The sequence below is a fragment of the Camelus bactrianus genome, chromosome 8, assembly GCF_048773025.1.
Source record: "Camelus bactrianus isolate YW-2024 breed Bactrian camel chromosome 8, ASM4877302v1, whole genome shotgun sequence".
Classification (NCBI taxonomy): Eukaryota; Metazoa; Chordata; class Mammalia; order Artiodactyla; family Camelidae; genus Camelus; species Camelus bactrianus.
The window spans coordinates 45,025,157-45,046,341 of NC_133546.1; the positions used below are offsets into that span (position 1 = coordinate 45,025,157).

General features: G+C 41.2%; 1 protein-coding gene across 9 annotated transcripts in view; it reads right to left on the bottom strand.

Moving 5' to 3' along the window:
- ARMC2 (armadillo repeat containing 2) overlaps nucleotides 1–21,185 on the bottom strand; it is a 203,383-nt gene that overhangs the window by 60,214 nt on the left and 121,984 nt on the right. For 7 of the 9 annotated variants that reach the window (XM_074368517.1, XM_074368518.1, XM_074368520.1 and 4 more), the window contains 3 exons: nucleotides 18,735–18,906; nucleotides 13,472–13,679; nucleotides 2,929–3,005 (listed from right to left, as the gene is read on the bottom strand). In XM_074368517.1, coding sequence (XP_074224618.1) covers nucleotides 2,929–3,005; nucleotides 13,472–13,679; nucleotides 18,735–18,906 — 457 coding nt within the window. The remainder of the gene's footprint in view (nucleotides 1–2,928; nucleotides 3,006–13,471; nucleotides 13,680–18,734; nucleotides 18,907–21,185) is intronic. The other 2 variants (XM_074368525.1, XM_074368522.1) reach the window with 2 other exon arrangements.

Genomic DNA, 21,185 nt, shown 5'->3' on the forward strand with positions numbered 1-21,185 from the left:
AAAAAATCATAGGGACAATCAGAGGGTTCCTCAGAGACAGAGAGAGTAGAGAGAGGGTGTGTGGCCTGTATATTTTTAAGTTATTTTGACTAAAAACCAAGACAAGCTGACCAGGAAGACCTGTTAAGAGCACCAGTTCTGAAGTCACTGTCTGGGTTTGAGTCCTAGCTCTGTCACCTACTAGCTGACTTTGAGGAAGCTGCTTCACTTTTCCTCTGTAAAATGGGGTAACAATGATCATCACCAGGCTATTGGGATTATGGGATATTAATTTCTTTTATGCGCTCTTATATTTTTCAAGACTTCTCATGCAGTTGTATTATTCTTAAAGATAAAAAATATATATATACAACACATACTAAATTTTCCAAGTGTGCGGTAATGATGCCACCCAGGAGAAGCAAGAAAGCTACCCCACCCAGTGCACAGGCCTTCCCCTGACATGCTCCGTGTTGGAGACCACCACCCCAAGGTGTGAGTCCAGGTTTGCCTTTTATCAAAACTTCCTAATACCAAGAGGGAACGACACACACTGGGCATGAAGAGCACTTGAGCAGCAAAAGCAGATGGAAAGAATGTCAGCAAAGCTGTCATTAAACAGTGCAGGTGCTGTCAATAATTTTAATAGTGAGGTCACACACAATCTTTTGGACCCATAAACAAGACTTCACCATAACACACAGCTGAACTGTCTTTAGGACAAAATCAGTCCATAGCAGTACAGTTTCACAATCCCTTACCCAAGTCTTTGGGGCCAGATGTGGTTGGGGACTGAGAAAAACCTGAATTTGAGTAAGGCAGGACGGTGCCTACATTGCATATCACACAGCACCACCAGTGGGGTTTTCTGGGGCAGCACCCTGCTGGATATTCACACTAATGAAACAAAGACTATCGTTGGTGTCCCATCAGGTCAGGTCAAGCATGGCCACTAAATGAGTTTGAATAATAATTCAGCTTTCAGAGCTTCTGGGATTTCAGAACTGTAGACTAAGGGCTGTAAACCATCTTTTGGATCATTACTTTTACGAGTCTTCCCTAACATGGATAAATTACAGATAAGAATTCAAAAAGTAAACATGAGTATTCAAACAGTACAGTACAGTACAGAAAACATGGTTGGTTATATTCCCAGGTAACGGACACATTCAAAATCCAAAGTAAGTGAATAAAATCAATCTATATCGAGGCAAGGGAAAAGCCAGGCAATAATAAGCCAGGCAAATAATTTAACCAACAAATATTTATGACACACTTAAGTTGATTAGAAATACTGACTTCCAGCCTAACAGCTTCAAATCAGTATTTTTAACTTCCATGCAGCACACTCTTTAGTAGAACAGCTCTATGAGAAACCACAATTATCAAACTGTTTCTCAGGACAAATGAAACAGATAACACGTTCACCCCAGGAATTGCTGAATTACAGGGGTGAGTCAAAAATCACAGAGCAGTTTATTTAGCCTTTGGAAAGGAAAGGCCCTCGCAGGCCCTTCTAAATGTTTCTAAGACTTGTTTCTTCTCAGAACAGAAGTTAGCCGGACACTGTGGTATAAGGGTTTGCTTTCAACCCTCTCCCAGGAACAGCTGTGTATCCTCCAACTCTGCTCTCTGCAAAAATCCCATTTCATACCATAATCCGGCTTCTACTCTAGAAACCAAAGCCTAGAATCACGTGATTACTTCTTAAGCTCCACAAATGATAAAGTTTGCCTCAGTCTTGGGCAACAGTCTAATATTTTAGAAAGCACTTTCGTCTAGGTTCACAGTTTGCTAAATATAAAAATTATGATTCAACAGGAAATTGGGTAAGTCAGGCAGAAATTTCAGCATGTTTTTGAAGATTCTGCTGTCTCAGTGGTTATAGTTCTTAACCGCAGCTTTGAATTTTGGACACAAAAACTTGACACGATGTTTATTGGCTGCTGTTTTTAGCACGTACATGTAAAACGCTTAGCAACAGCGCTGACGCGGAAATCAGTCTAAGATTTTCCTGAGTACGACAGAAATTCCTGTTGGTCGCAGAAGTCATTTTATTGACAAGAAATTAGTTTTGACGATCATTAAATGTATTTCTGAACTGACTATTAGTTTGGTCTCATAAAATTTCATGCACACCAATATATATATATATATATATTGTATATATGTACACAAAGAATATAAGAAACACCTGTGTACCCACAAATAGTTTAAGCAAATATTAACTGTATTTTCATGCTCCTCCTTATTTCAAAGAGATCAACGTTACATAGTCAGTGCCCTCTGTGTTCCCCTCCCCGAAGGTTACCATCACTCTAAGTCGAGTGGTTCTTTCTCTTTTACATGCTTCACTTTACACGTTTACCACAGAGAACTGTATCCATAAACACCACATGCCATTGTTTTTCAAACTTAATTTTTTTCATGTAATGTTATGTTTGTACTCATTTCATTCAATACTATAAATGTACTCAAGTTCACTTTTCTAACTGCAGCATTCCATTGCATGAACACATTGGGCAGCATTTCTAGTCTGTGATTTATATTTTCTCAAACAGTTTAAAGCCACAGAGGGCTGGCTTCATATAGTTAATACAGTTTCCTTTAAGTGAGCCACGGTGTTGACTCAAGTTTTGAACTTAATAACTACTTTTTGCAACCTTCTGAATGCTTTTACAAAATAATGTCTGCGCAGTCATTAAGATTGTAATTTTAGATGTTTGAGGCACTAGAGCCAGGCTAAAGGTAAAAGTGCTAAGACTGCTGTCAAAATAATAAAAATTTATAAAAACAAAAGTTGATGTGTAAGTTGGACAAAGTTCCTAGAATTTCCAAACAGTGAGCCAACATCAGACATCTTTTGTGCAAAAGATTTTCCTACAGATGGAGATGCCGAGGATAAGATGAAGGAGTGTTGGGGGACCTCTCAGAACACGGACACCTCACCTGCTTTGGTGTCCAGCCTGCTCTGGTCTGAGCTGCTGGGGCATGAGGAGGCCCTCGAACGCCTCTTCCCCTGGTCCCTGGGAGGAAGAGGAATATACACAACATTCAGCACAAACACCAAAGCATTTCTCTTTTTGTAAGTGTCAAGAGTGAGCTAAACACAACTTCGGAAGAAACTGCAGGGAATTGTGTATAAAATGGAGTTTGGTGCTCTATATCTCATTTTAATCAACCTCTGATTTCCAACTAAGATTTATCTGCTAAAAACAAGTCAGATTCACTTAACAATATGAGATGTAGTTACTAGAAATAACAATGATGACAAAATAAATCCAAAGTTTACTTTGCAAATCAAAAAAAGGAAGAAGGATCCACACCACAAGAGGTCACTGTTACAAAAAGAAAGAATTCTGGTATGCTTGAATCACAAAAGCATAGTGTTTAGGAGCTGGAGAGCCCTCACTCACACGCTGCAGACAAGAAAACTGTTTCCTAATTGGGCAGATGTGCCCAGGATCACACAGCGGGGTCAGATTTGGAACTCAGGTCTCATAATTTCCAGTTCCCCGCTCTTTCCATCAATTCACTACGTCTCTTGTCTCCATTTCAAAATTAATTAAACCGATATTCTCTAAAAAATATTTTTTTAAAGAAGCACTTTAAGTGTTAAAAAAAAAAAGGAAGATAAATTCAGGCAGTCCCAAGATGGCAAATATTTTGTGTTCCAAATGAAGATGTAGTGGCTGGCCAACAGAAGGATTATGTGCCTGGGTTTGTTTTGGGTTTTGGTATTTTTAAGTTTATATACAGTGTAATGATGGTCTATGAAGGACATAACTTCTCCTTAGCTAGAGCTGATACTTAAAATACTGACTTTGAAATATATATACAAAATTCCACGGTTAAAAAAAAAACACCAAGAAAATAACAATGTAAGTTGTACAACAAAATTTCATTTTTGCCATCAAATATAGTATTTGCCACAAAAATCATAAAGAAAGCACACACATGGCCAGGGCCACCCATGAGCATCCATATGTCTGTCCATTGCTCCTGCTTCCTGTGTAGTGAGATCTCCATTGAATATTCAGTTCAGCGTCTTGGCCGTTGGCCTTTACTACTGCCCCAAGGATTAGTTTCTCCAAATATCACTTTTTCTGTAAACTTTCTTTTTTTTAAAAAAAAAAACTTAACACTTTCTTTTATTGTACAATAGAGAAAAGATTGAGTTAATCTTCAAAAAAGGGTCTCAATATTTAACACTCTGAAATAATTGCTTTATTTTTATACACAGTGAAAACACAGATCTGGTAGCGAGACATCCTGGTCAATCAAGGAAGGAAATGGGGGTGGGATCCTCTCTGTCAACACCCTGGGAGCAGAGAGGCAAATGGAGCAGATCTCAAAGAAGATGGAAATAAAGGAGATCAACCTCCATGAAAAGATAAAATACCAAAAGTTTGGCAGGGTGTGAGGCCAAGGAAGTTCCCCAACTTACCACGCCTAGAAATAACAGAAGAGTTGGAGGTTCATAAAGGCAAGCCCTTCTTTTCACTATTGTCCTAAACAGCTACTGAAATCAAGCAGGAGAGTTTGCATCCAATGGCTTTTCCAAGTCCCTGACCCACCCTCCCTGAGGACAGGGCTGTGATGAGGCTGCCTCTCTAAACACCACATTTGTGTATCTCCATTCTGGGTGAGGTGGGGGGGGGAGGGGGAAGAAGGGTCCTTCTTATCATATATCAAATCTTGACAGTGCTGGGTCCTACTGGTTCTCAAAGAAGAGCACAGGATTGGTATTCACTAACCCTCCATGTGACCATCATGGTACAGTGGTTGAGTGTGCAGGGTCTGGACCCAAACTACTTGGGTTCAAGTCCTGGGTCCAACTCTTATCAGCCACATGGCCTTGAGCAAGTTACTTAACTCTTGGCCTCAGTTTCCTTTTCTTAAAATGAAAGCAATATCTCTTCTGAGTAGAGTGACTGGTACATTTGAAGAACTTAATAAATTGTCAATATTTTTTTCTCTTGTTGCAAGTCTACGAGCACCTGTCTTGAGCAGCCCAGGGCTGAGTGTCACTGTGAGAGAGAACATACAAGGTGTTACCCAGAAGTTTCAAATCTGCTTTGAGAAACTAAGTAACTTTTTTTTTAATGGAAAATTCTAATGGAGTCTCTCATCAAGTACTTGAATGTGAAATTCAGCAGGTTACAAGGAACAGAGAGATGCTGAGAAGGAAGTGATTACTGAGAGGGAGAAGTAGACCACAAGGTGGGCCTTAAAAGAACAAAAGCTGAACTAGCACATGACAACACTACTCTCAGGAAGGGAGTAGCATGGGTGAAGGTAAAGAGGGGCATGAGCAGTGGGGGTGCTCAGGGCAGGGGGTAATTGCACAGGGCCAACAAGTTAGGAATAGGTTTCTGCTGGGAGGTATTGGGAACAGCTGCCTGAAACTTTGGGTTGAATCAATGGACCCAGTTTGTTGGGCAATAAGGAACTGTCCTAGGTTCTTATACAAGGAAATGATGAGATTTGGAGTTATGTGATGATAAGAGTATTTAGGAGACTTGGAGGGAGGTAACAAGGACTAATTCTTTGAGGGTGACAGTGGGACTGGAGGAGAAGGAACAAATTCAGGAGATCCTATAAATGAAAATTGATAGGATTTGGTGGTTGATTTCAGGCAGAAGAAAGAGAAGGCTGCCCTGGAGGAACAGGACAGCAGAGCTGCCGTAACAGAAATGAGAGGTTAGAGAATAGAACAGTTTGAAAGGTAAAGCAAGTCTGGGTTTTGCCATGTTGAGTTTCTAATGAAAAATAAAGTGTTGGCAAAGGAGATGGGGAAATCAGGAAAGGAGGTCCATTAAAGGTCAAAGCAGTACACTGGGACCAGAGTCATCAGAAGGGTGGCTTGAAGACTAGAATCTCAGGACATGGCCTTGTCAGATAGTTATGGGTAAAGGACAGAAAGGGGAAGAGGAGTCCAAAGGAAGAAGAGAGAGAAAATATGCTCTCACGAGGTCCAGCAGGTTGCATAGGTAAGAATGATTAACAGGTCCAAGAAGATGAGGACGAGGAAGAACTGTCCAATCCGGCCAGTTCTGAAGCAGCACAGCTCAAGTCCCACAGAAAGAGTGAAGTGGGGAGAGAGGCAACCAGAAAAGAAAACCCCCTCTTTGCTAAAGAAGACTAGATGGCCTTCTACTCAACGGAGAACTGTCTCCCAGTAACTTCTACCCATTGATCTTGGTTCTACTAATAAAATAAATCTTTATCCTTCTTCCTCCTGCCAACCCTTCAAATATTTAAACTCATCTCCTATGGTTTAAATTCTTTGGTTCTACCACTTGCTAGTTGTGTGACCTCAGGTCAATTTTTTACCTAGGCTTTGGTTTCCTCATCTACATATGAGGGGGTGGTAAATAAAGACTGTTGTGAGGATGAAATGCTCTAATGTGGAACTGTTTAGCACAGTTCCAGGCACGTAGTAAGTACTCAGTAAGTCTTCACTATTATTGAAGCTGTCATCATTGACGTCATTAATAAACTCCAGTCCCTTCAAAGCTTCCTTATATGACACGGTTTGAAATCTCTTCACCAGCCTGTTCAGATACTTGGAGACAGTGTCAGTTTGTCTGGATCCTTTTAAAAGTCTGGAAGCCGGCACTGGGCTAAAGGTATGACCCAAGGAGCAAAGAGAGACTCTAAATAATGGAGCCTAAAACTGCATGAGCGGTTTTGGTGGTCAGATCACTGTGTTGGTCAATTCTTGTCTTTTCTCACATATGTAGATAAAGCAGTTCTCCTTTCATTCCTCCAGAATTAGAAGTGATCATTGAACAGTGCTTCTAAAACATGTGTGCATTCAGATCACTTAGATACCTTATAAAACTGCCAATTCTAATTCAGCAGGTCTGGGGAGGGGCCTAGGATCCTGCATTTCTAACAAGTTCCCAGGTGGTGCCAATGCTGCTGGTGCAGGGACCACCCTTGCACGAATGCAGAGCCTGAGAGATTGGTAAGGTTCCATTTCTGTAGGTCAAGGTCCATTTCTGTATCTCCTAATCCCGCTAGCATGGCGCTTTGCTTATCAAGAAATGCTTATCAAACAGAAACTGTTGAATAAGGTGAGATTCTACAAAATCATGCTGGTCAGTGCCTGTGGTTTGTAAACGTGCACAGTTTTGCAGCCACGTTACCCTTAATTTCTTAAAAGAAGAATGACTTCATTATTTCTGAAAAAAAATTATGTATTTATTATTTTTTAAGGCCAGGCAATGTAAGAAATACAAAGAAGATTTTAAAAATCACCTCTACCCAACAATAAACATCGTTAATATGTGGCAGACATCATTCCAGACATATTTTTCTTATATTCAGATGAAAAGATAAAAGAATGAAAGAACAGAAGGGTGACTTGGAGGGAAGGGGCGGTAAAGGATACATATAAATGGGGTCATACCACACGTGTCATTGTAATTGAAAAGTATGGAGTATAAATTTTACTTGAATATAACAAGGAGATGGAAATGGAGGTGAAACTGAAGAAACTGTAGAACTTCAGATGAATGGGTCTTCACAAGAGATATTAGTTTCTAAAAGATCCCTCTAAAGTTAAGGAAGAAAATAAAGGAAAACATTAGGATGCTGAAATCATTCTTTTTTTAAATGATGTATTTCAATTTCAGACTGTAGCTACTGACAAACCCACTCTGTATTATAAAGTGAAGCAAATTAAGTCACTCATACTTCCTCCCAAGTACCAGTTTTGGTTGTTTATGTTAATATTACATTGTCAAGGTTTCTGTTCCATAAGCATCATTTTCAGAGCTGTTCAGTTTTAATTCAGTATGAGCCAATACTCACCAGGAATGCTTTTACCATAGCTTCTTCATTTCTTAGTTCTGAATTCTGACTCATCATTTTGTTGTCAAAGAATTTTCTAGGAAGTGCATGAGCACGATAGTCCCCAAGTCCATCCACATTTGAAAATGTCTCTCTGTTGCCTTTTTACTGAAGGACAACTTGGCTGGCAATACAATTCTTGGGTTACCCTTCTTATACTTAGGACTTCATCTGGCACTATCTTCTGGCACCAAGGGAAGCTCTAATAAACCAGAGGCAGCCTGCTTTTTTTCTCCTTTTATGTGACTTGCTTGTTCAGCCTGATGGCCATAGGGCACCTTCTTCCATTTACCCACGCAATCAACAATTACTAACAGAGTGTATGCTATGTACTGGGCGGTGTTCCAGTGCTGAGCACTGTTGGGAATGTCTTGGTGTGGATTAGTCCATAGTAAATTTTGTTGCAACATGATGTATTCATTTGAGCTTCAGATTCAAATCTTTACATCAGAAAGTTGTCTTCCATTATATCAAAATTTTTCTTGTTTTTCTCTCTTCCATCCTCTGTGGGTTGTTGTAAATACCAAGTGAGTTGATATATGTAAATCACTTGGAAGAGTACCTGGCACTTAGTCAAAGTAAAGGTAGTACCAGAAGGAAGAGGAGGATGAGGAGGAAAAGGATGATTCCCTCTTTCGAGAATACAAGTATCATGCCTCCCGTATCTGTCTCAATGTCTCTAATCATTTTCCCATTTTCTTATTCATTCCTTTATTATGATTTCCTCCAGCTTGTCTACCATGTCTGATTGCATTTCCAGCTGTTCTTTTATTCTCACTTTTTATTTTTAATGTGTCTTTCCTTTCCATGTTTATATATTTTTCTTTCATTTCTTTCATCTCTTTTTTGAGACTTGTGAGCATATTTTCACTTCACGTGGGCTTAAATTCTCTAATTTGAATTCTTATAACCCAAAGAAGAGCTCTTTTTTCCTTTTTTAAAAAGCTAATAACATTATCTGTAATTTCTCTGACACTATGGACCACTGTTTTAACTCTTCCCTTGTTCTTGGAGGGTGTGTCCTTTTGTGATCCATTTCCGTCATTAGTCTTTGTCATGTTCTTCACAAAGCCATGCTTGAGTCCCATGTTAACTCTTATCTGAATATTATTTATCTTTAAACAGAGCCATGTATTTGTTGAATGAAAAGGGTCCATGGAGGGAGAGAACTGGGGTGCCCTACAGCTTCAACTTTAGTTTTCTTGAATATCTATCTTCCAAGTCTGTTATTTTCTTGACCTGCAGTGTGTGTTTCCTTGGTTTTTATGTAGCAGGTTTTGTGATGCACAGAAAAGCCCCCTTATAGGCCAGGCTCCTTGGGTTCCAATCTTTGGAACTCTCTCCTCTAGATACACACACACACACACACACACACACACACACACACACACACACACACACACAAACTATCTGGCTCACAGAAAACAGGGAGAGCATGTCATCCTCAGCTCCATTCCCCTCAGCTGCTTCACACCCTGGATCTGGAACGGAGTCTCTACTGTGGCTTCCCCACTTCTCCTGTGGCCTACCCACATCCTTACATTGTGTTTCTTTAATTAAAGAATATTGGATACATCTTCCTGAACTGAGAGACTCATTGTCTGTGAAATCTGTTTCTTGTTCAAGTCTGAGGAGGTAAGTGTCTGCTCTCAAATTACCCCGTCTTCATCTATATTTCACAGAGTCTGGCAGATTAACTGGACTCTTTTGGTTACAATAGTCCAAGTGATAAAAACCTAATCTAAAGTACCATCATCTGTCCCTATCAAAATAATAAAGGAAAGAAGAAAGAAAGGTAAGAAGGAAAAGAGGAAGGAAGGAAAGAAGGAAGGAAGGAAGATGAACGAGAGAGAGAAAGAAAAAGGAACACGTTGGTTCATAAAAGAGCCCATCTGCAGTGTGGATGTGGTGGCCTCAGGCACAGCTGGATCTAGGGGCCTATATACCACCCTTGAACTCAGTCACCATCTCCATTCCTTGACTTGGTTCGTTGATACATCACTTTCCTCTCAAAGTCACCTTCCACAAGGCAATGAAATGGCCACTCTTCACTCCAAGACAATATTATCTTTACAGCTTGTGCACTTGGAGAAAGAGCACTTTCCCCAAAGGCTTTGGCAAAAGTCCTGGGGAGAATTCAGTTGGCCTGGCTTGGATCACGTACCTACCTCTGAACCAACTGCTATGGCTGGTGGGTTGTATAACTGATTAGCCAGCTCTGGGCCGCATAAGCACCTCTGGGAAGAGGCGTAGGGAAGACAGGGCCAGCCCTCCTTCCAACACATACTGAGCAGAATTTATTATACTATGTAAGACACCTCACTCTCCAGAAGGAGGTATGCTAGGTAGAAGAAAAACTCAATCCTACACTGCAGTGTAAAGGTTCCTTTGTATTTTGTAGTTTGGGGTTGGAACCATTTTTCTGTTTCATTGATGACATTTATTTCTATTTTTCATTTTTTGTTGCTTTCACTGGGTTTCTGCAGAATGCCTTTGCTTTGCCATCTTTAACCAGAAGCCCTCTTTGCTCATTTTTGATTCCAACAATACTAGCAGGACTTGGTAGTTTACAAATAAGGCTTTCAAGCCTTTTTAATCATTCCACAGCCTACAGTCAATCTGTACACGGAGTCCAGTTCTTTCCATTTTACAGATTAGAAAACAGAGCCCCTGGACGTGTTAAGAGACTTGTCAAAGAACATACAGTGGAATTAAGTGGCTAAGAGGGAACCAATTCTAAATCCATGGATTCTGGCCCCAACACAGAGTTCTCCTCAACTCTCCACAACAGACTGCTCTTGGGCTTTCCTCCTAAAGCCCTAAAAATCACATTTCCAAACCATGACTTTGAACAATATTTACACAGAAAGCCTTAAAAGGTTTTAAAGCAGGTATATAAAGGGGTCCATCAGATGGCACCACTGGATGGATGGTGGCTGGAGATATGCACACATACCTATTTTAATGGAAGCTATTTTCAAAACATATGGCAACACAAAGGAAGAGAAAATGGGGTGTTGCTAAGGAGCAGGTCTGCCAAACAATGAATGAACCCGTGTGTGGACACACGGGCCATTGTAGTCTGCACACAGTGAGAAGGTGACAGTTCAGCAAGTACTGCAGAGCATGTTCTCCTCTGGAAAGTTAAACAGTCCCCTAAGACCTTGTTTGCAAGGACATCTTGCTTAGCAAAGTCCTTTTCCCATCACAACAACCAACTTGAAGTTAAACTCTAGTCCATCCCAAGTTTGAGTCATCCGTATTCTAAATTAAGGGCTTTCTTGAAATCAAAGTGGTTTTACTGAATTAAACTGCTCCTTTCTTCCCCCAGGCCAAGAAGCACTGGTGGGAGGTGGCAGCTCCCAGGTGAGAGCAGAAGGCACCGACCCTGTGTAGAGAGCATGACCTCGCCTCCTGTGTCCCATTTACATGGCTGCTCACGCTTCTTCTCAGCCCTCAACCACTGTCATCTCCTGCCTCTCCCTGTTCTAGTTATGCAACCCATTCCCTCCCTCCAGCCAGCCCAGTTCACTGACAAGGGTCTTCATTTTCCACTTTATGGTCTAAAGCTGAAAACGTGTTAATTGATGGCAAGGCTTTAGCATCAAAACTGGGAATACTCCACTGCAGAGCAAAGATCATTTCTTGGAATTACTCACTTGAATGTTTACCAGAAACAACTACCAAGTGTCCCAGATTGATTCACAAGTGTAATTAATGGAAGAATTGCTAATAGTTTCCATTTTCTGGCTTGTCTTAATCCTAAAAAAAACTTTTTTGGGACACCACTTCAACAAAATCCCATCCAGTGATTAAAAGAGGTAAAGATTCATAATGCAAAAATGTTACTCGGAGTTAAACTTGCCAGGGTGTATTACAAACCCAACTCAGTCACAATCATTGCATGATGCAAAAGCCATCCTAACAAAGCCAGATGAAAACAATTAGTGCTGCCGCCAGTGCCTCCTAATTCTGGACAGTCAGGAAGAACTGCCTTCAGTCCCTAATTGATTTTTTCTCTGCTGTTTGGAGGATAAAATATGTAACTGAAAATGCCTTTGCTGTCCCAGACTGAGGACGACATAATGAACCTTGGCTTGCCAGATTATTCCACAACATCTGAAAGCTTGTGAAAAAGAAAAGAAAAGAAAACAGCTCTTGTCTGGTTTTTCCTAGTCAACTTTAATTACTGTAAGGATGGGTGCAGCAAGATAAATGTTTCCTTTTCACTTCAGTGCTGAAAGAAACACAAGTTCTCCTGCTGCCTTTTATGTTTAAGCTCTGAGGTCCGCAGCCTATTCTTACTCACCAACTGGAAAAGATTTGTTGCAATGGCCAGTTTGATGTTTTGTGCTCAACTCCCAAAGTCCCAGTTTGAAGTTGTTCCCTTCCACTTAAGGAGATATTTCATTTTTCCTTTAATTTAAAAAAATGTTCTGAATGCAAAGCGACATTACAAGGACTACTAGACTGACTACTATAAATTCAGTGAGTGCGACACTCTGTGTCAGCAGACAAGGTCATTTCAGCTAAACTAACCAGCTGCCAAGCAGCCAGTTTGGGGAAAAGTTAGTTTTAAGCATGCTGCGTGTGTACATGCCAAAGATGGACCCAAAATCTAAAGTGAGGGCAATAAGCACTTGGTCTTAAAATGGCCCGTGGAATTCAATCTAGTTAAGCAGATTTGAACTGGGCAGCTGTCCACAATGACCCAATGGAAAGTCGCCGAAAAATATCTCTGACTGACGCTGTCCAGTTCAAGACCTTCCGCCTATCTTAGCATCACTACTGGCTGGGACTGAAAAACAGAGCTGCTCCATCCCCACCCTGGTACCCAGTCATTCCAGGCTCCTTTAGGAAAACGCCAGCATAAGAATTCACATGGTTCATACAGTGAGGATTTCTCTGCAAATCCTTAATATGGTAGGAAAATTGCTCCTCAGTTTTCTAGGGGAAGCCCTAGAAAGCCCTATCTAGGAACATGGAACGAATTTAGGGGCTCCTGGATGGGTGGGGTAAAGGTGTCAGTGTGGATTGGGGTAAAAAAAAAAAAAAAAAAAGCCTTCTCTAGGAACATGGTATGAAAGAAAATAATTCCCAATCATTCATTCTGTGAGGGTTAGTAGGGGAAATAGATAAGAGTTTCACAGGGCCCTCCTGTTTTTAACTATGAGTTTGCAAAATAAATATTTTAATCCAAGTTTCTACTGGAGAATGAATTAAACCAAGTGTCCACTGTTTTGTAGAGTTAACAACAGTGGACTAACCTAAAGGGAGGTAATGAGAAATTCCAGGCTGGGCAAGAATCCCAAGTAACACAAACAGAAAGATCAGTCATCACTCAAGGGCTGGCTGGAACAGCCCAAATAAAGCAGAGACTTTATTCTGACAGTTGTATCAAAGCAGCACTTTGGCAGGTATGAATAAATGTTTTCCTGAGGATTAGAGAGGGAGATGTAAAATCAACTCCATTCAGCCGTGAGAAGAACTCTCTCCTACGCATGCATCACTAACTTAAAATTTGTTTATAGAAAAGGGAAAAATGCAAATCAATCACCTACATAAGCTAGAGAACAAACTGGTAAATGACACAGTTGTCCAGAGCAGAAAATTAAATAAAAAGAATACTGACCCTCCACTTCTGAGATGGGATGGCAAGGGTGTCGCCCCTTTGAACATTTCTTGCTCCTTGATTTCACTGAAGTCTCCATCATATGTTAGCTGAAGTGGGTGACTCTTTAAGTGGCCAAGGGCATTTGATTCTGGTAAATAAATCCCATTTATTTTCACCATAGAGTCCCCCATCATAACTGTTTCTTTAGATTCCACTCTCTTCTTTGCTGTAATAACCAAGGAAATGTTTGATCAAAGCATTTATTTTAGGAATCACTATCTTTCAATATTTTTTCAACCCAAGAGTTTATACAATTTAAAAACTACATATTACTTATAATCAAGTCTGGAATTGTATGGATAAAACCTCCCTGAACATATCCAAGACCTCACCACTATTTTAGACTTGACATCAATTCATCAGGTAAAAATGAACAGGATCCTGTATCTATTAGCTTGGAGTCTACCTGCAGGCAAACACTTAAATTTCGGTTTATGAACTACCTAAGTCCATATAAACACTCCCATGTCCCATAACAATTCCCTGTCCTGGATTTGATCACATTAGTAATTTTTCATTCAAAAAATACTGGAGTGCCTTCCTGATGTCTGGTGCTTGGGAGGCATCAGTGACGAAACAAAGATCCCTGCCCTCAGTGGGCTTACATCCTCATAGGTGTAAACGGGCAATAAGTAACAGACCATAAGGTGAAGTATCTGATTTAACATAAGTGCTATGGGAAAAAAGTGAAAGTAGAAAAGTGGAGAAGGGTAAAAGGGGATTGGGAATGGGGGCAGGTAGCAATTTTGAACAGGTAGGCGTGGTAGGCAAACCCTTAATGGAGATGAATATCAAGCCATCAAATGATGAAGGACAGAATTTCCAGCAGAGGGAACAGCTGGTGCGGAGGCTCTAAGGCAGGAGTGGCACTTGAGGACCAGCATGAGTGGAGTATGTGAGGGGGAAAGGTGATCAGAGGGACAGGGCTGGGTGGTGGAGGCCCAGCAGACCGCTACCAGACATGGACAGAGGAGGGCACTGAAACACTTGTAGACTTTCTAAAGAGGACTAAGATAGAGTTGCAAAAAAAAAAAAAGACGTCCAGCCTCTGAACTGAAACATCTATTGTGTTTATGGCTACAGATCCTTAGACTTAAAATACAACACAGCTGCTTCATTGGCAAACTGACATTAGAAATAGCTTACCCATATTGCTGCTACTACATTCTAGTCCGTGACAAATTATATTTTTCAAAGGGGAAAAGGGAATGAGCTTCATATAGAGAAATAGTCTTGCAGGCTTTTCCAAAATGACTCAAGGTTTCCTTTCTGCACTTAAACCATCAAACCAATAAAAACCAACAATAACAAAACCACCTAGTCACCTCCTCTGACTAAGCCCCGTGCTTTCAAAACACTGAATTTTACAGCAGAAAGGAACCTTAGAGACTGGTGAGTCTAACCTTCATTTTTCAGATGAGAAAATTGAGAACCCGAAAGGTTATGTGACCAGTTTAAGGTCATGGAACAGGTGTGGGGAGAGCCAGGACTGCTCGGCAGGGAGAGTGTGGGCTTGGCATCTCATTAGACTTGGGGTCAAGTACAGCTGTGTGATGTGGGCAGGTCACTCACCTTCTCTCCCCTTCCTCAGTGGTCCCCACCTCTTGGGAACGTGGAGAGAATTAAGTGATATGGTCCAGTGAAGTGACGTATGTGGTGCTAGCATACTTCCAGACCTAGAGGTTGTGGTCATCGTTATTAATGGAACCCAAGAATCCTGACTTCCAGTCCAGCACCACGCAACCCTGAATATGTTTAGGACTGAATCACCAAGCATGTACTTCAGTTTAGATTATAAAGCATTTTTAGCCTGTCCCAATATTACAGCATTCATTTCTTCCACTTGTTCACTCCATAAATATTTATTAAGCACCCATTGCCATGTGCTAGACGCTGTTTCAGCAGCTGGTGGCCCAGGAGGAACAAGAAGTCCCAGCCTTCATGGAGCTTCCACTCTACAGGGAAAAACGCCCCCCTACTTGTGGGCAGAGGAGCTGCAGCCCCTCTGTTTTCACAGTCTACTGGAGTCAGCTGTCAGTTGTCACTGCAGCAAAGAGTTGCCCGGGGCTTACTCTTACTGACGGATGCCCACGTTAAACTGTGCATGAGTAACGAAGCTCTGGGTCTTTCTGGCAAGTGCATGCGGCATGCTGTACTAATTTCATAATGGACTGTGGATAAGATTCAAAAGGATTCTACAACCAGCAGCATTTTCACATGGGAACTGTTCTGTTGCACAGATATTTCTTTGGCACTTACTGCAGATTACAGCCCATTCAGGCTCTCAGGCTTCAAACAGAGAAAATCTCTTCTCCTAGTGAAGTTGCTCAGTCTTCAGTAGTAGGGGAAAGTGAAGCAGATGCGTACAGGGAGAGATGCAGCACGTGTGGTCTGAGCCGGGTAAGAAGGAGTACAGAGAGCAGGGAGTCCTGAGGGGTTGAAGTTGGTCAGGGAAAGAGTCATTGAGGAGGTGGAGCCTGAGAAGTAATTTGAAGGGTTAACAAGAGACCAGGAAAAAAAAAATTCTGAGGAAAAGGAACACAAGTCTGGAGTAAGAGCCAGCTTTAGGTGTGTCCAAGCTGTGTGGTCAAGCAAGGCCCCACGCTGAGAAGGGCCCCATGCTTGGTTTAATGCTTTGCCATTGCCATCTTGAAATTCTACATAATTTTTGAACAAAGAGCTCCACATTCTCATTTTGCACTGGGTCCAGCAAATTATATAGCGGATCCTGCATGAGGCTTGAAATAGTAGGATGGGTATGGGGAACTGCAAGGGTTTCATATTGCTGGTGCACAGACCAGGGCAGGGTGTGGGAAGGGAAAGGAGACTGGAGAGAAGGACCTAGAATGTCAGGCTGGGGCCAGAACATGGCACAGCTGTGCATACTGGAGAGGAGACTTCATCGCCTAGACCAGGAGTCAACGAAATACAGCCCCACCAAATCTGGCCTGCCACCTCTTTCTGTATAGCCTATAAGCTAAGGATGGTTTATATATTTTCAAATGGTTTGGGTGGGGGAAGAATCAAAAGAAGAACAATATTTGGTAACGTGAAAATTATATGAAATTCAAATTTCAGTGGCCATAAATCAGTCTGTGGTCCCTTTCCTGCTGCAGTGGCAGAGCTGAGTAGGTTGAACAGAGACGCTACGGCCCACAAGGTCTGAAATGTTCACTCTCTGGCCCTTTATGGAAAAAGTTGACCAACTACTGTTCTAGGTCAGTGTTTCCCAAAAGACAGATTCTACAGTCAAGTTGGTCTGTGAAATGCTGGGCTGAGTTAAAATTAAACAGGTGTCTTTACCAGGTGGCCTTCCCCACCCTTGAACATGCTCATGCGCACTGTGCCTCTCCAAGATGGAGAGGAAGTAGGTACACTCATTGGAGCACTGAACTCTTTTTCCAAGAAAAAGCTATTATCATTTTGCCAGAAGTGTTCCCTGGAATTCAGTTTGGCAAACACCACTCTAGGCACCGGGGATCCGCTGAAGGGTTTTCAGCAAGAAGATGATGCAACCTGATTTTTTTTTTTCTTTTTTGGCTTCCTGACCTCTTGTCCCCTATGGCACACAGAAAATGATTGTTTTTCATGGTTCACTGAGGTAAAGGGACAAGGCCACTGCTCACAGCCATGTCTGGGTTGAGGCTCAGCTTCCCCAGGCTCTGCTGGCTACTCCCAGGGCTAAGAGTCCTTGTGTTGACCCACCTGCAGCCCCCAGCAAGCTGAGGGTGGAGCAAGACAGGAGCGCTGGGTGACCAGGGACAAGTCAAGAGGTGATAAAAGCCGTGGGGCAGTGGTGGGAAGAAGAATGCAGACCCAGGAGATATTTAGGAAGCCTCTGTGATGGCAAAGGTAACAGAGGTTGCGAGAGGGTAGAGACTGCTCTGAGGTATCCATCCAGAATAACCGGGGGGTGTTAGCAACGCTGCCACCTCCAGCCAGAAACCCTATTTGAACACAAGCAATTGAACTGTGGGCTCTATGAACTACACACAGCTCTTCCCTTTTCATTTTCTTCCATCAGGAATTCCGAACCTGCCACCACACCCCAGCACAACCTGAGGAGGTGTCAGCTAATGAGTTCACACCAAAGGAAGGGACGCACCCTCTGTCTCCAGGCACAGCGGCCTTTACAGTCGGTTCCCCAACAAAGGATACCTTTTCTAAACAATAGGGACTCTCAAACAAGCCCAGGGAGCCCCTGTACAAAGGACAATGAGTTCGAGGCTGGAGCCATAGAATTTTTTTAAACTGGGCATGTGTGCTTTTAAAAAGACAATGACTTTTTACTGCCATTGTTTCCTGGGTGCTGACACAGACAGCAGGGATGTGGAGAATTGTGAGGGTGGCAACCGCCAACAGGGTGGATGGAAGAACTGCCAGAGAGACAGACTTTGGAGCGGGACACGAAAATGCTTTGGCGCAGATGGCTAAGTACAGTAATGATAAATTTATAATATGATTTAATACAATGTATAATAAACTTATAATAATGGTCCTGAACACACATGTACGTGACTGAAGTAAAATCCTTGAAGCAATACTTACCTTTATTGTCTGCAATGTACCCTGACATTTTCCATTCCATCTACTCTACTTCATTGTTTTAAATGCTGGTGTGATCCATTAAACTAATTGTCACCCCAGTAATGGGACATTTCCTATAGTTTGAAAAACTCTTAGTATGATCTGGAGGTGGGTTGTGATTCCAATTGTTGGGGGCGTTTCTTAGAATTTGAAATTTTTAGTCTCTCTGTTTCCAGGTTCCAGTACCTGCCAGGAGTTTTGTGGCCAAAGGAAAAGCCCATTCAACTTGCTCTCACATTTTCACATGGGATCAGAGAGGTATTTTCAAAGACCCAAGCTTAGTGTACCTTATAGGAATCTTCAGTATGCTTAATGAAATTAACAACTTTTCAAACTCTACTTTAGAAAGTATTTCTAATACAGATGAACCCATTTGTTAGAAAACACTTATCCTAATATTCTTTTTCTACCAAGTAACTTAAAAAAAAACCCCTTGATATTTTGGTATTCTTTATAAACTCCCGGAAAAATATACGAACGTTTCTTAACCAACTTTTGCACAATATTAACTAAGTCTTAAATAACATTAAAAATCATGTGGGGTTTGAAAAAAAATCATATGGAAATAGCTCTTGTGTTCAAATTCAAGAACCATGCTTGCCCCCAGGCTTTAAAAGATGTTATGTGGCCTTACGCTGTGTGGGAGGAAGGGTCCTGTCTGGCAGAAGAGCCCCCTGCGAGGCCGCCCTGAACAAGCGCGCCCGGGCACTGCTTATCCTTCTAATCTTCGCAGGGTCCACTGGGGGTTTAGGAAAGGAAGGGCAGGGATCCTCCTCTGTGGCAGGAGATGCTGGCGCTTTCGGTTTCTGGAAAGAGATTTTTTTAAATGATTGGCATGAGTTTCTGTGTCTTGAATCAGACTCACCACCAGGAACTGGCCCTGACACTTCCACATGAGCACACGGCTCCCCGCCTGGCTTCTCCCCAGCCCCCTAGTTCTACGTCTCACTGGCCCACCTTACTTATTGTGTTAGGGATGTAACACTTTTTAAACTGTTTTTGTCAGTTATATTGTATTAAGTATTCTACTGTCCTGCTTAGTGTATCTGAAGAAAAGGCTTACCCAGGCCAGCAAACAGATCTGTAGAAGAGACTATATAAAATTTGGTAGAGTATATTCAAAACACTTTGTAAATTTTTGTGTTCAATTCAGCTCAGATAATGTTTATTGGGCAGTTACATGTGCCAAGAACTATGTGGAATATAAATATGACCTTTATATATGTTGGACTTCACAAAAGTATTTTTTTTAATGACATAAACTTTTTGAAAAATTTAGATGAAAAAGTCACAAAACACAAGAGCAAGTAGTCCTGGACTTCTGATATAAAAATGTTTTATTTTCTACATCTCAAGAATTCTAGGCTGACACCCTCAGAAAAGGAACATTACTGCCAAATTCCAGTTCCTTAAGGACTTAAAACTACCTGCACCAAGCTGAGCCACCCAGAGCATCCTCTGGTCTGCCCTCCAGGGGGCAGTGGCCTCCGACCCAACCTGGGGCCACAGCTTCACAGGGACCTACACTCCCACTTTCAGTGTTGCCTGGTAGTCCAGCCTTCCTCCACCTCCAGCACAATTATCCATCTATGAAAGGGTAATCTTATGGCAGCAGTGCTTCTAGTCTCTAACCCCAAATAATCAAGTTAAAGTTCCTAACGTCACTTACAGAACATGTGAAATGAGTGACTCCCAATCCAATAGGTTAATCAATAACTTTTTTTAAAGATCCAGTGTGAAATTCAAGTCAGATAATTGGGAAAAATGGGTAAGGTCATCTATCATATATGACACATAATTGCAACCACTCATTTTCTCGTATACATTAATAGAATACAGACATCTATATTAGAGGTCTCTTTTCAAGAAGTTGCTTAATGCAACAATGAGAAATTTTTCAAAATATTTTTTATTCTCTTGTTCATTTGCATATGGAATCAGTTCATAAGCCAGACCAAAAAATTAGTTTTATGACTTTGGAGACACATTTTTCCAAAAAGTTAGAAAAAAACAGAAATAAAATAATCAGTATAACAGGAAGAGTGAATGACTCTGAGATCAGAACAATCCGTGCGGAATCTACTTCCTGGTTATGTGAACTTGGAGCAGGCTATTTACTTCTCTAGCTATCAAAAGAGATGGCAGTCCCCCTCCTGCAGGAACACTGACGTATATATACAATTCCTGTTATGGAGGCTCAAGAAATGCTAGCTCCTTCCCTACGTAAGCTACTCACCTTCTACGTATTGACTAGATTTGGTTCCAAGTTACTTTTAAGTCTCAAAAGCCAAGATTCTGGCCTCTGATGCAACTTTGCTGGGAAAAAGATCCTGAATTCAGAGGGGTTTATTCTGAAGGAGACACCACTCATCTGTTTGTGTAAATCATGCTATATTTGTTTAATAAAGAGTTGCTTTACTTTTTAGTCGCCTTAATTTGCAGCAAAGTAGTCTTAAGAATGTGACTTAGGCCATGAAGCTAAGGAACAAAAACACTAAGAGTATGATACAGGAAAATAAGTGCTTTACATTATGAAAGATGAAGTACATAAGGATAATCTCAATACTGAATATGGATTTGAGGTTTTCTTATCTCAAACTGTCTGTACTCTGCAGGAACCTTGAATCTGAAACAAAGACTGAGAAGTCTGCCAGATAATAATAATGCAGATAAAGTAAATGGCTGCTTTTATGGATGCCTTAACTATTACAAATTTTCTGGATACTAAATAAAAGATCTTACAAAAAGAGAAAATACGGTTTTGTAAAGCTAATTTTTACCCAAAAGAGAATAACTGAATTATCTCCAGATGGCAAGATAAATCCCCTAAACTGCTCCTTAACAAAAGCCATCATTTTCCTAGTGCAAAATTAGCCATTGTTTGTATTATAAAAGATTAGTTCCATTTTGCTACTGGCCTTTACTAAATTATTTACCCCATTTGAACATATATCTCATTGGACTACTTAAAAGTATAAAGTGATACATTTTTAATTCTTCAAGGGAAAATGAAACAAGCTATCAATTTCTATCAGGCTAGGTTCTACAAAAAATGTTCTTTCACTTTGTGGAGCAAAATGGCTTT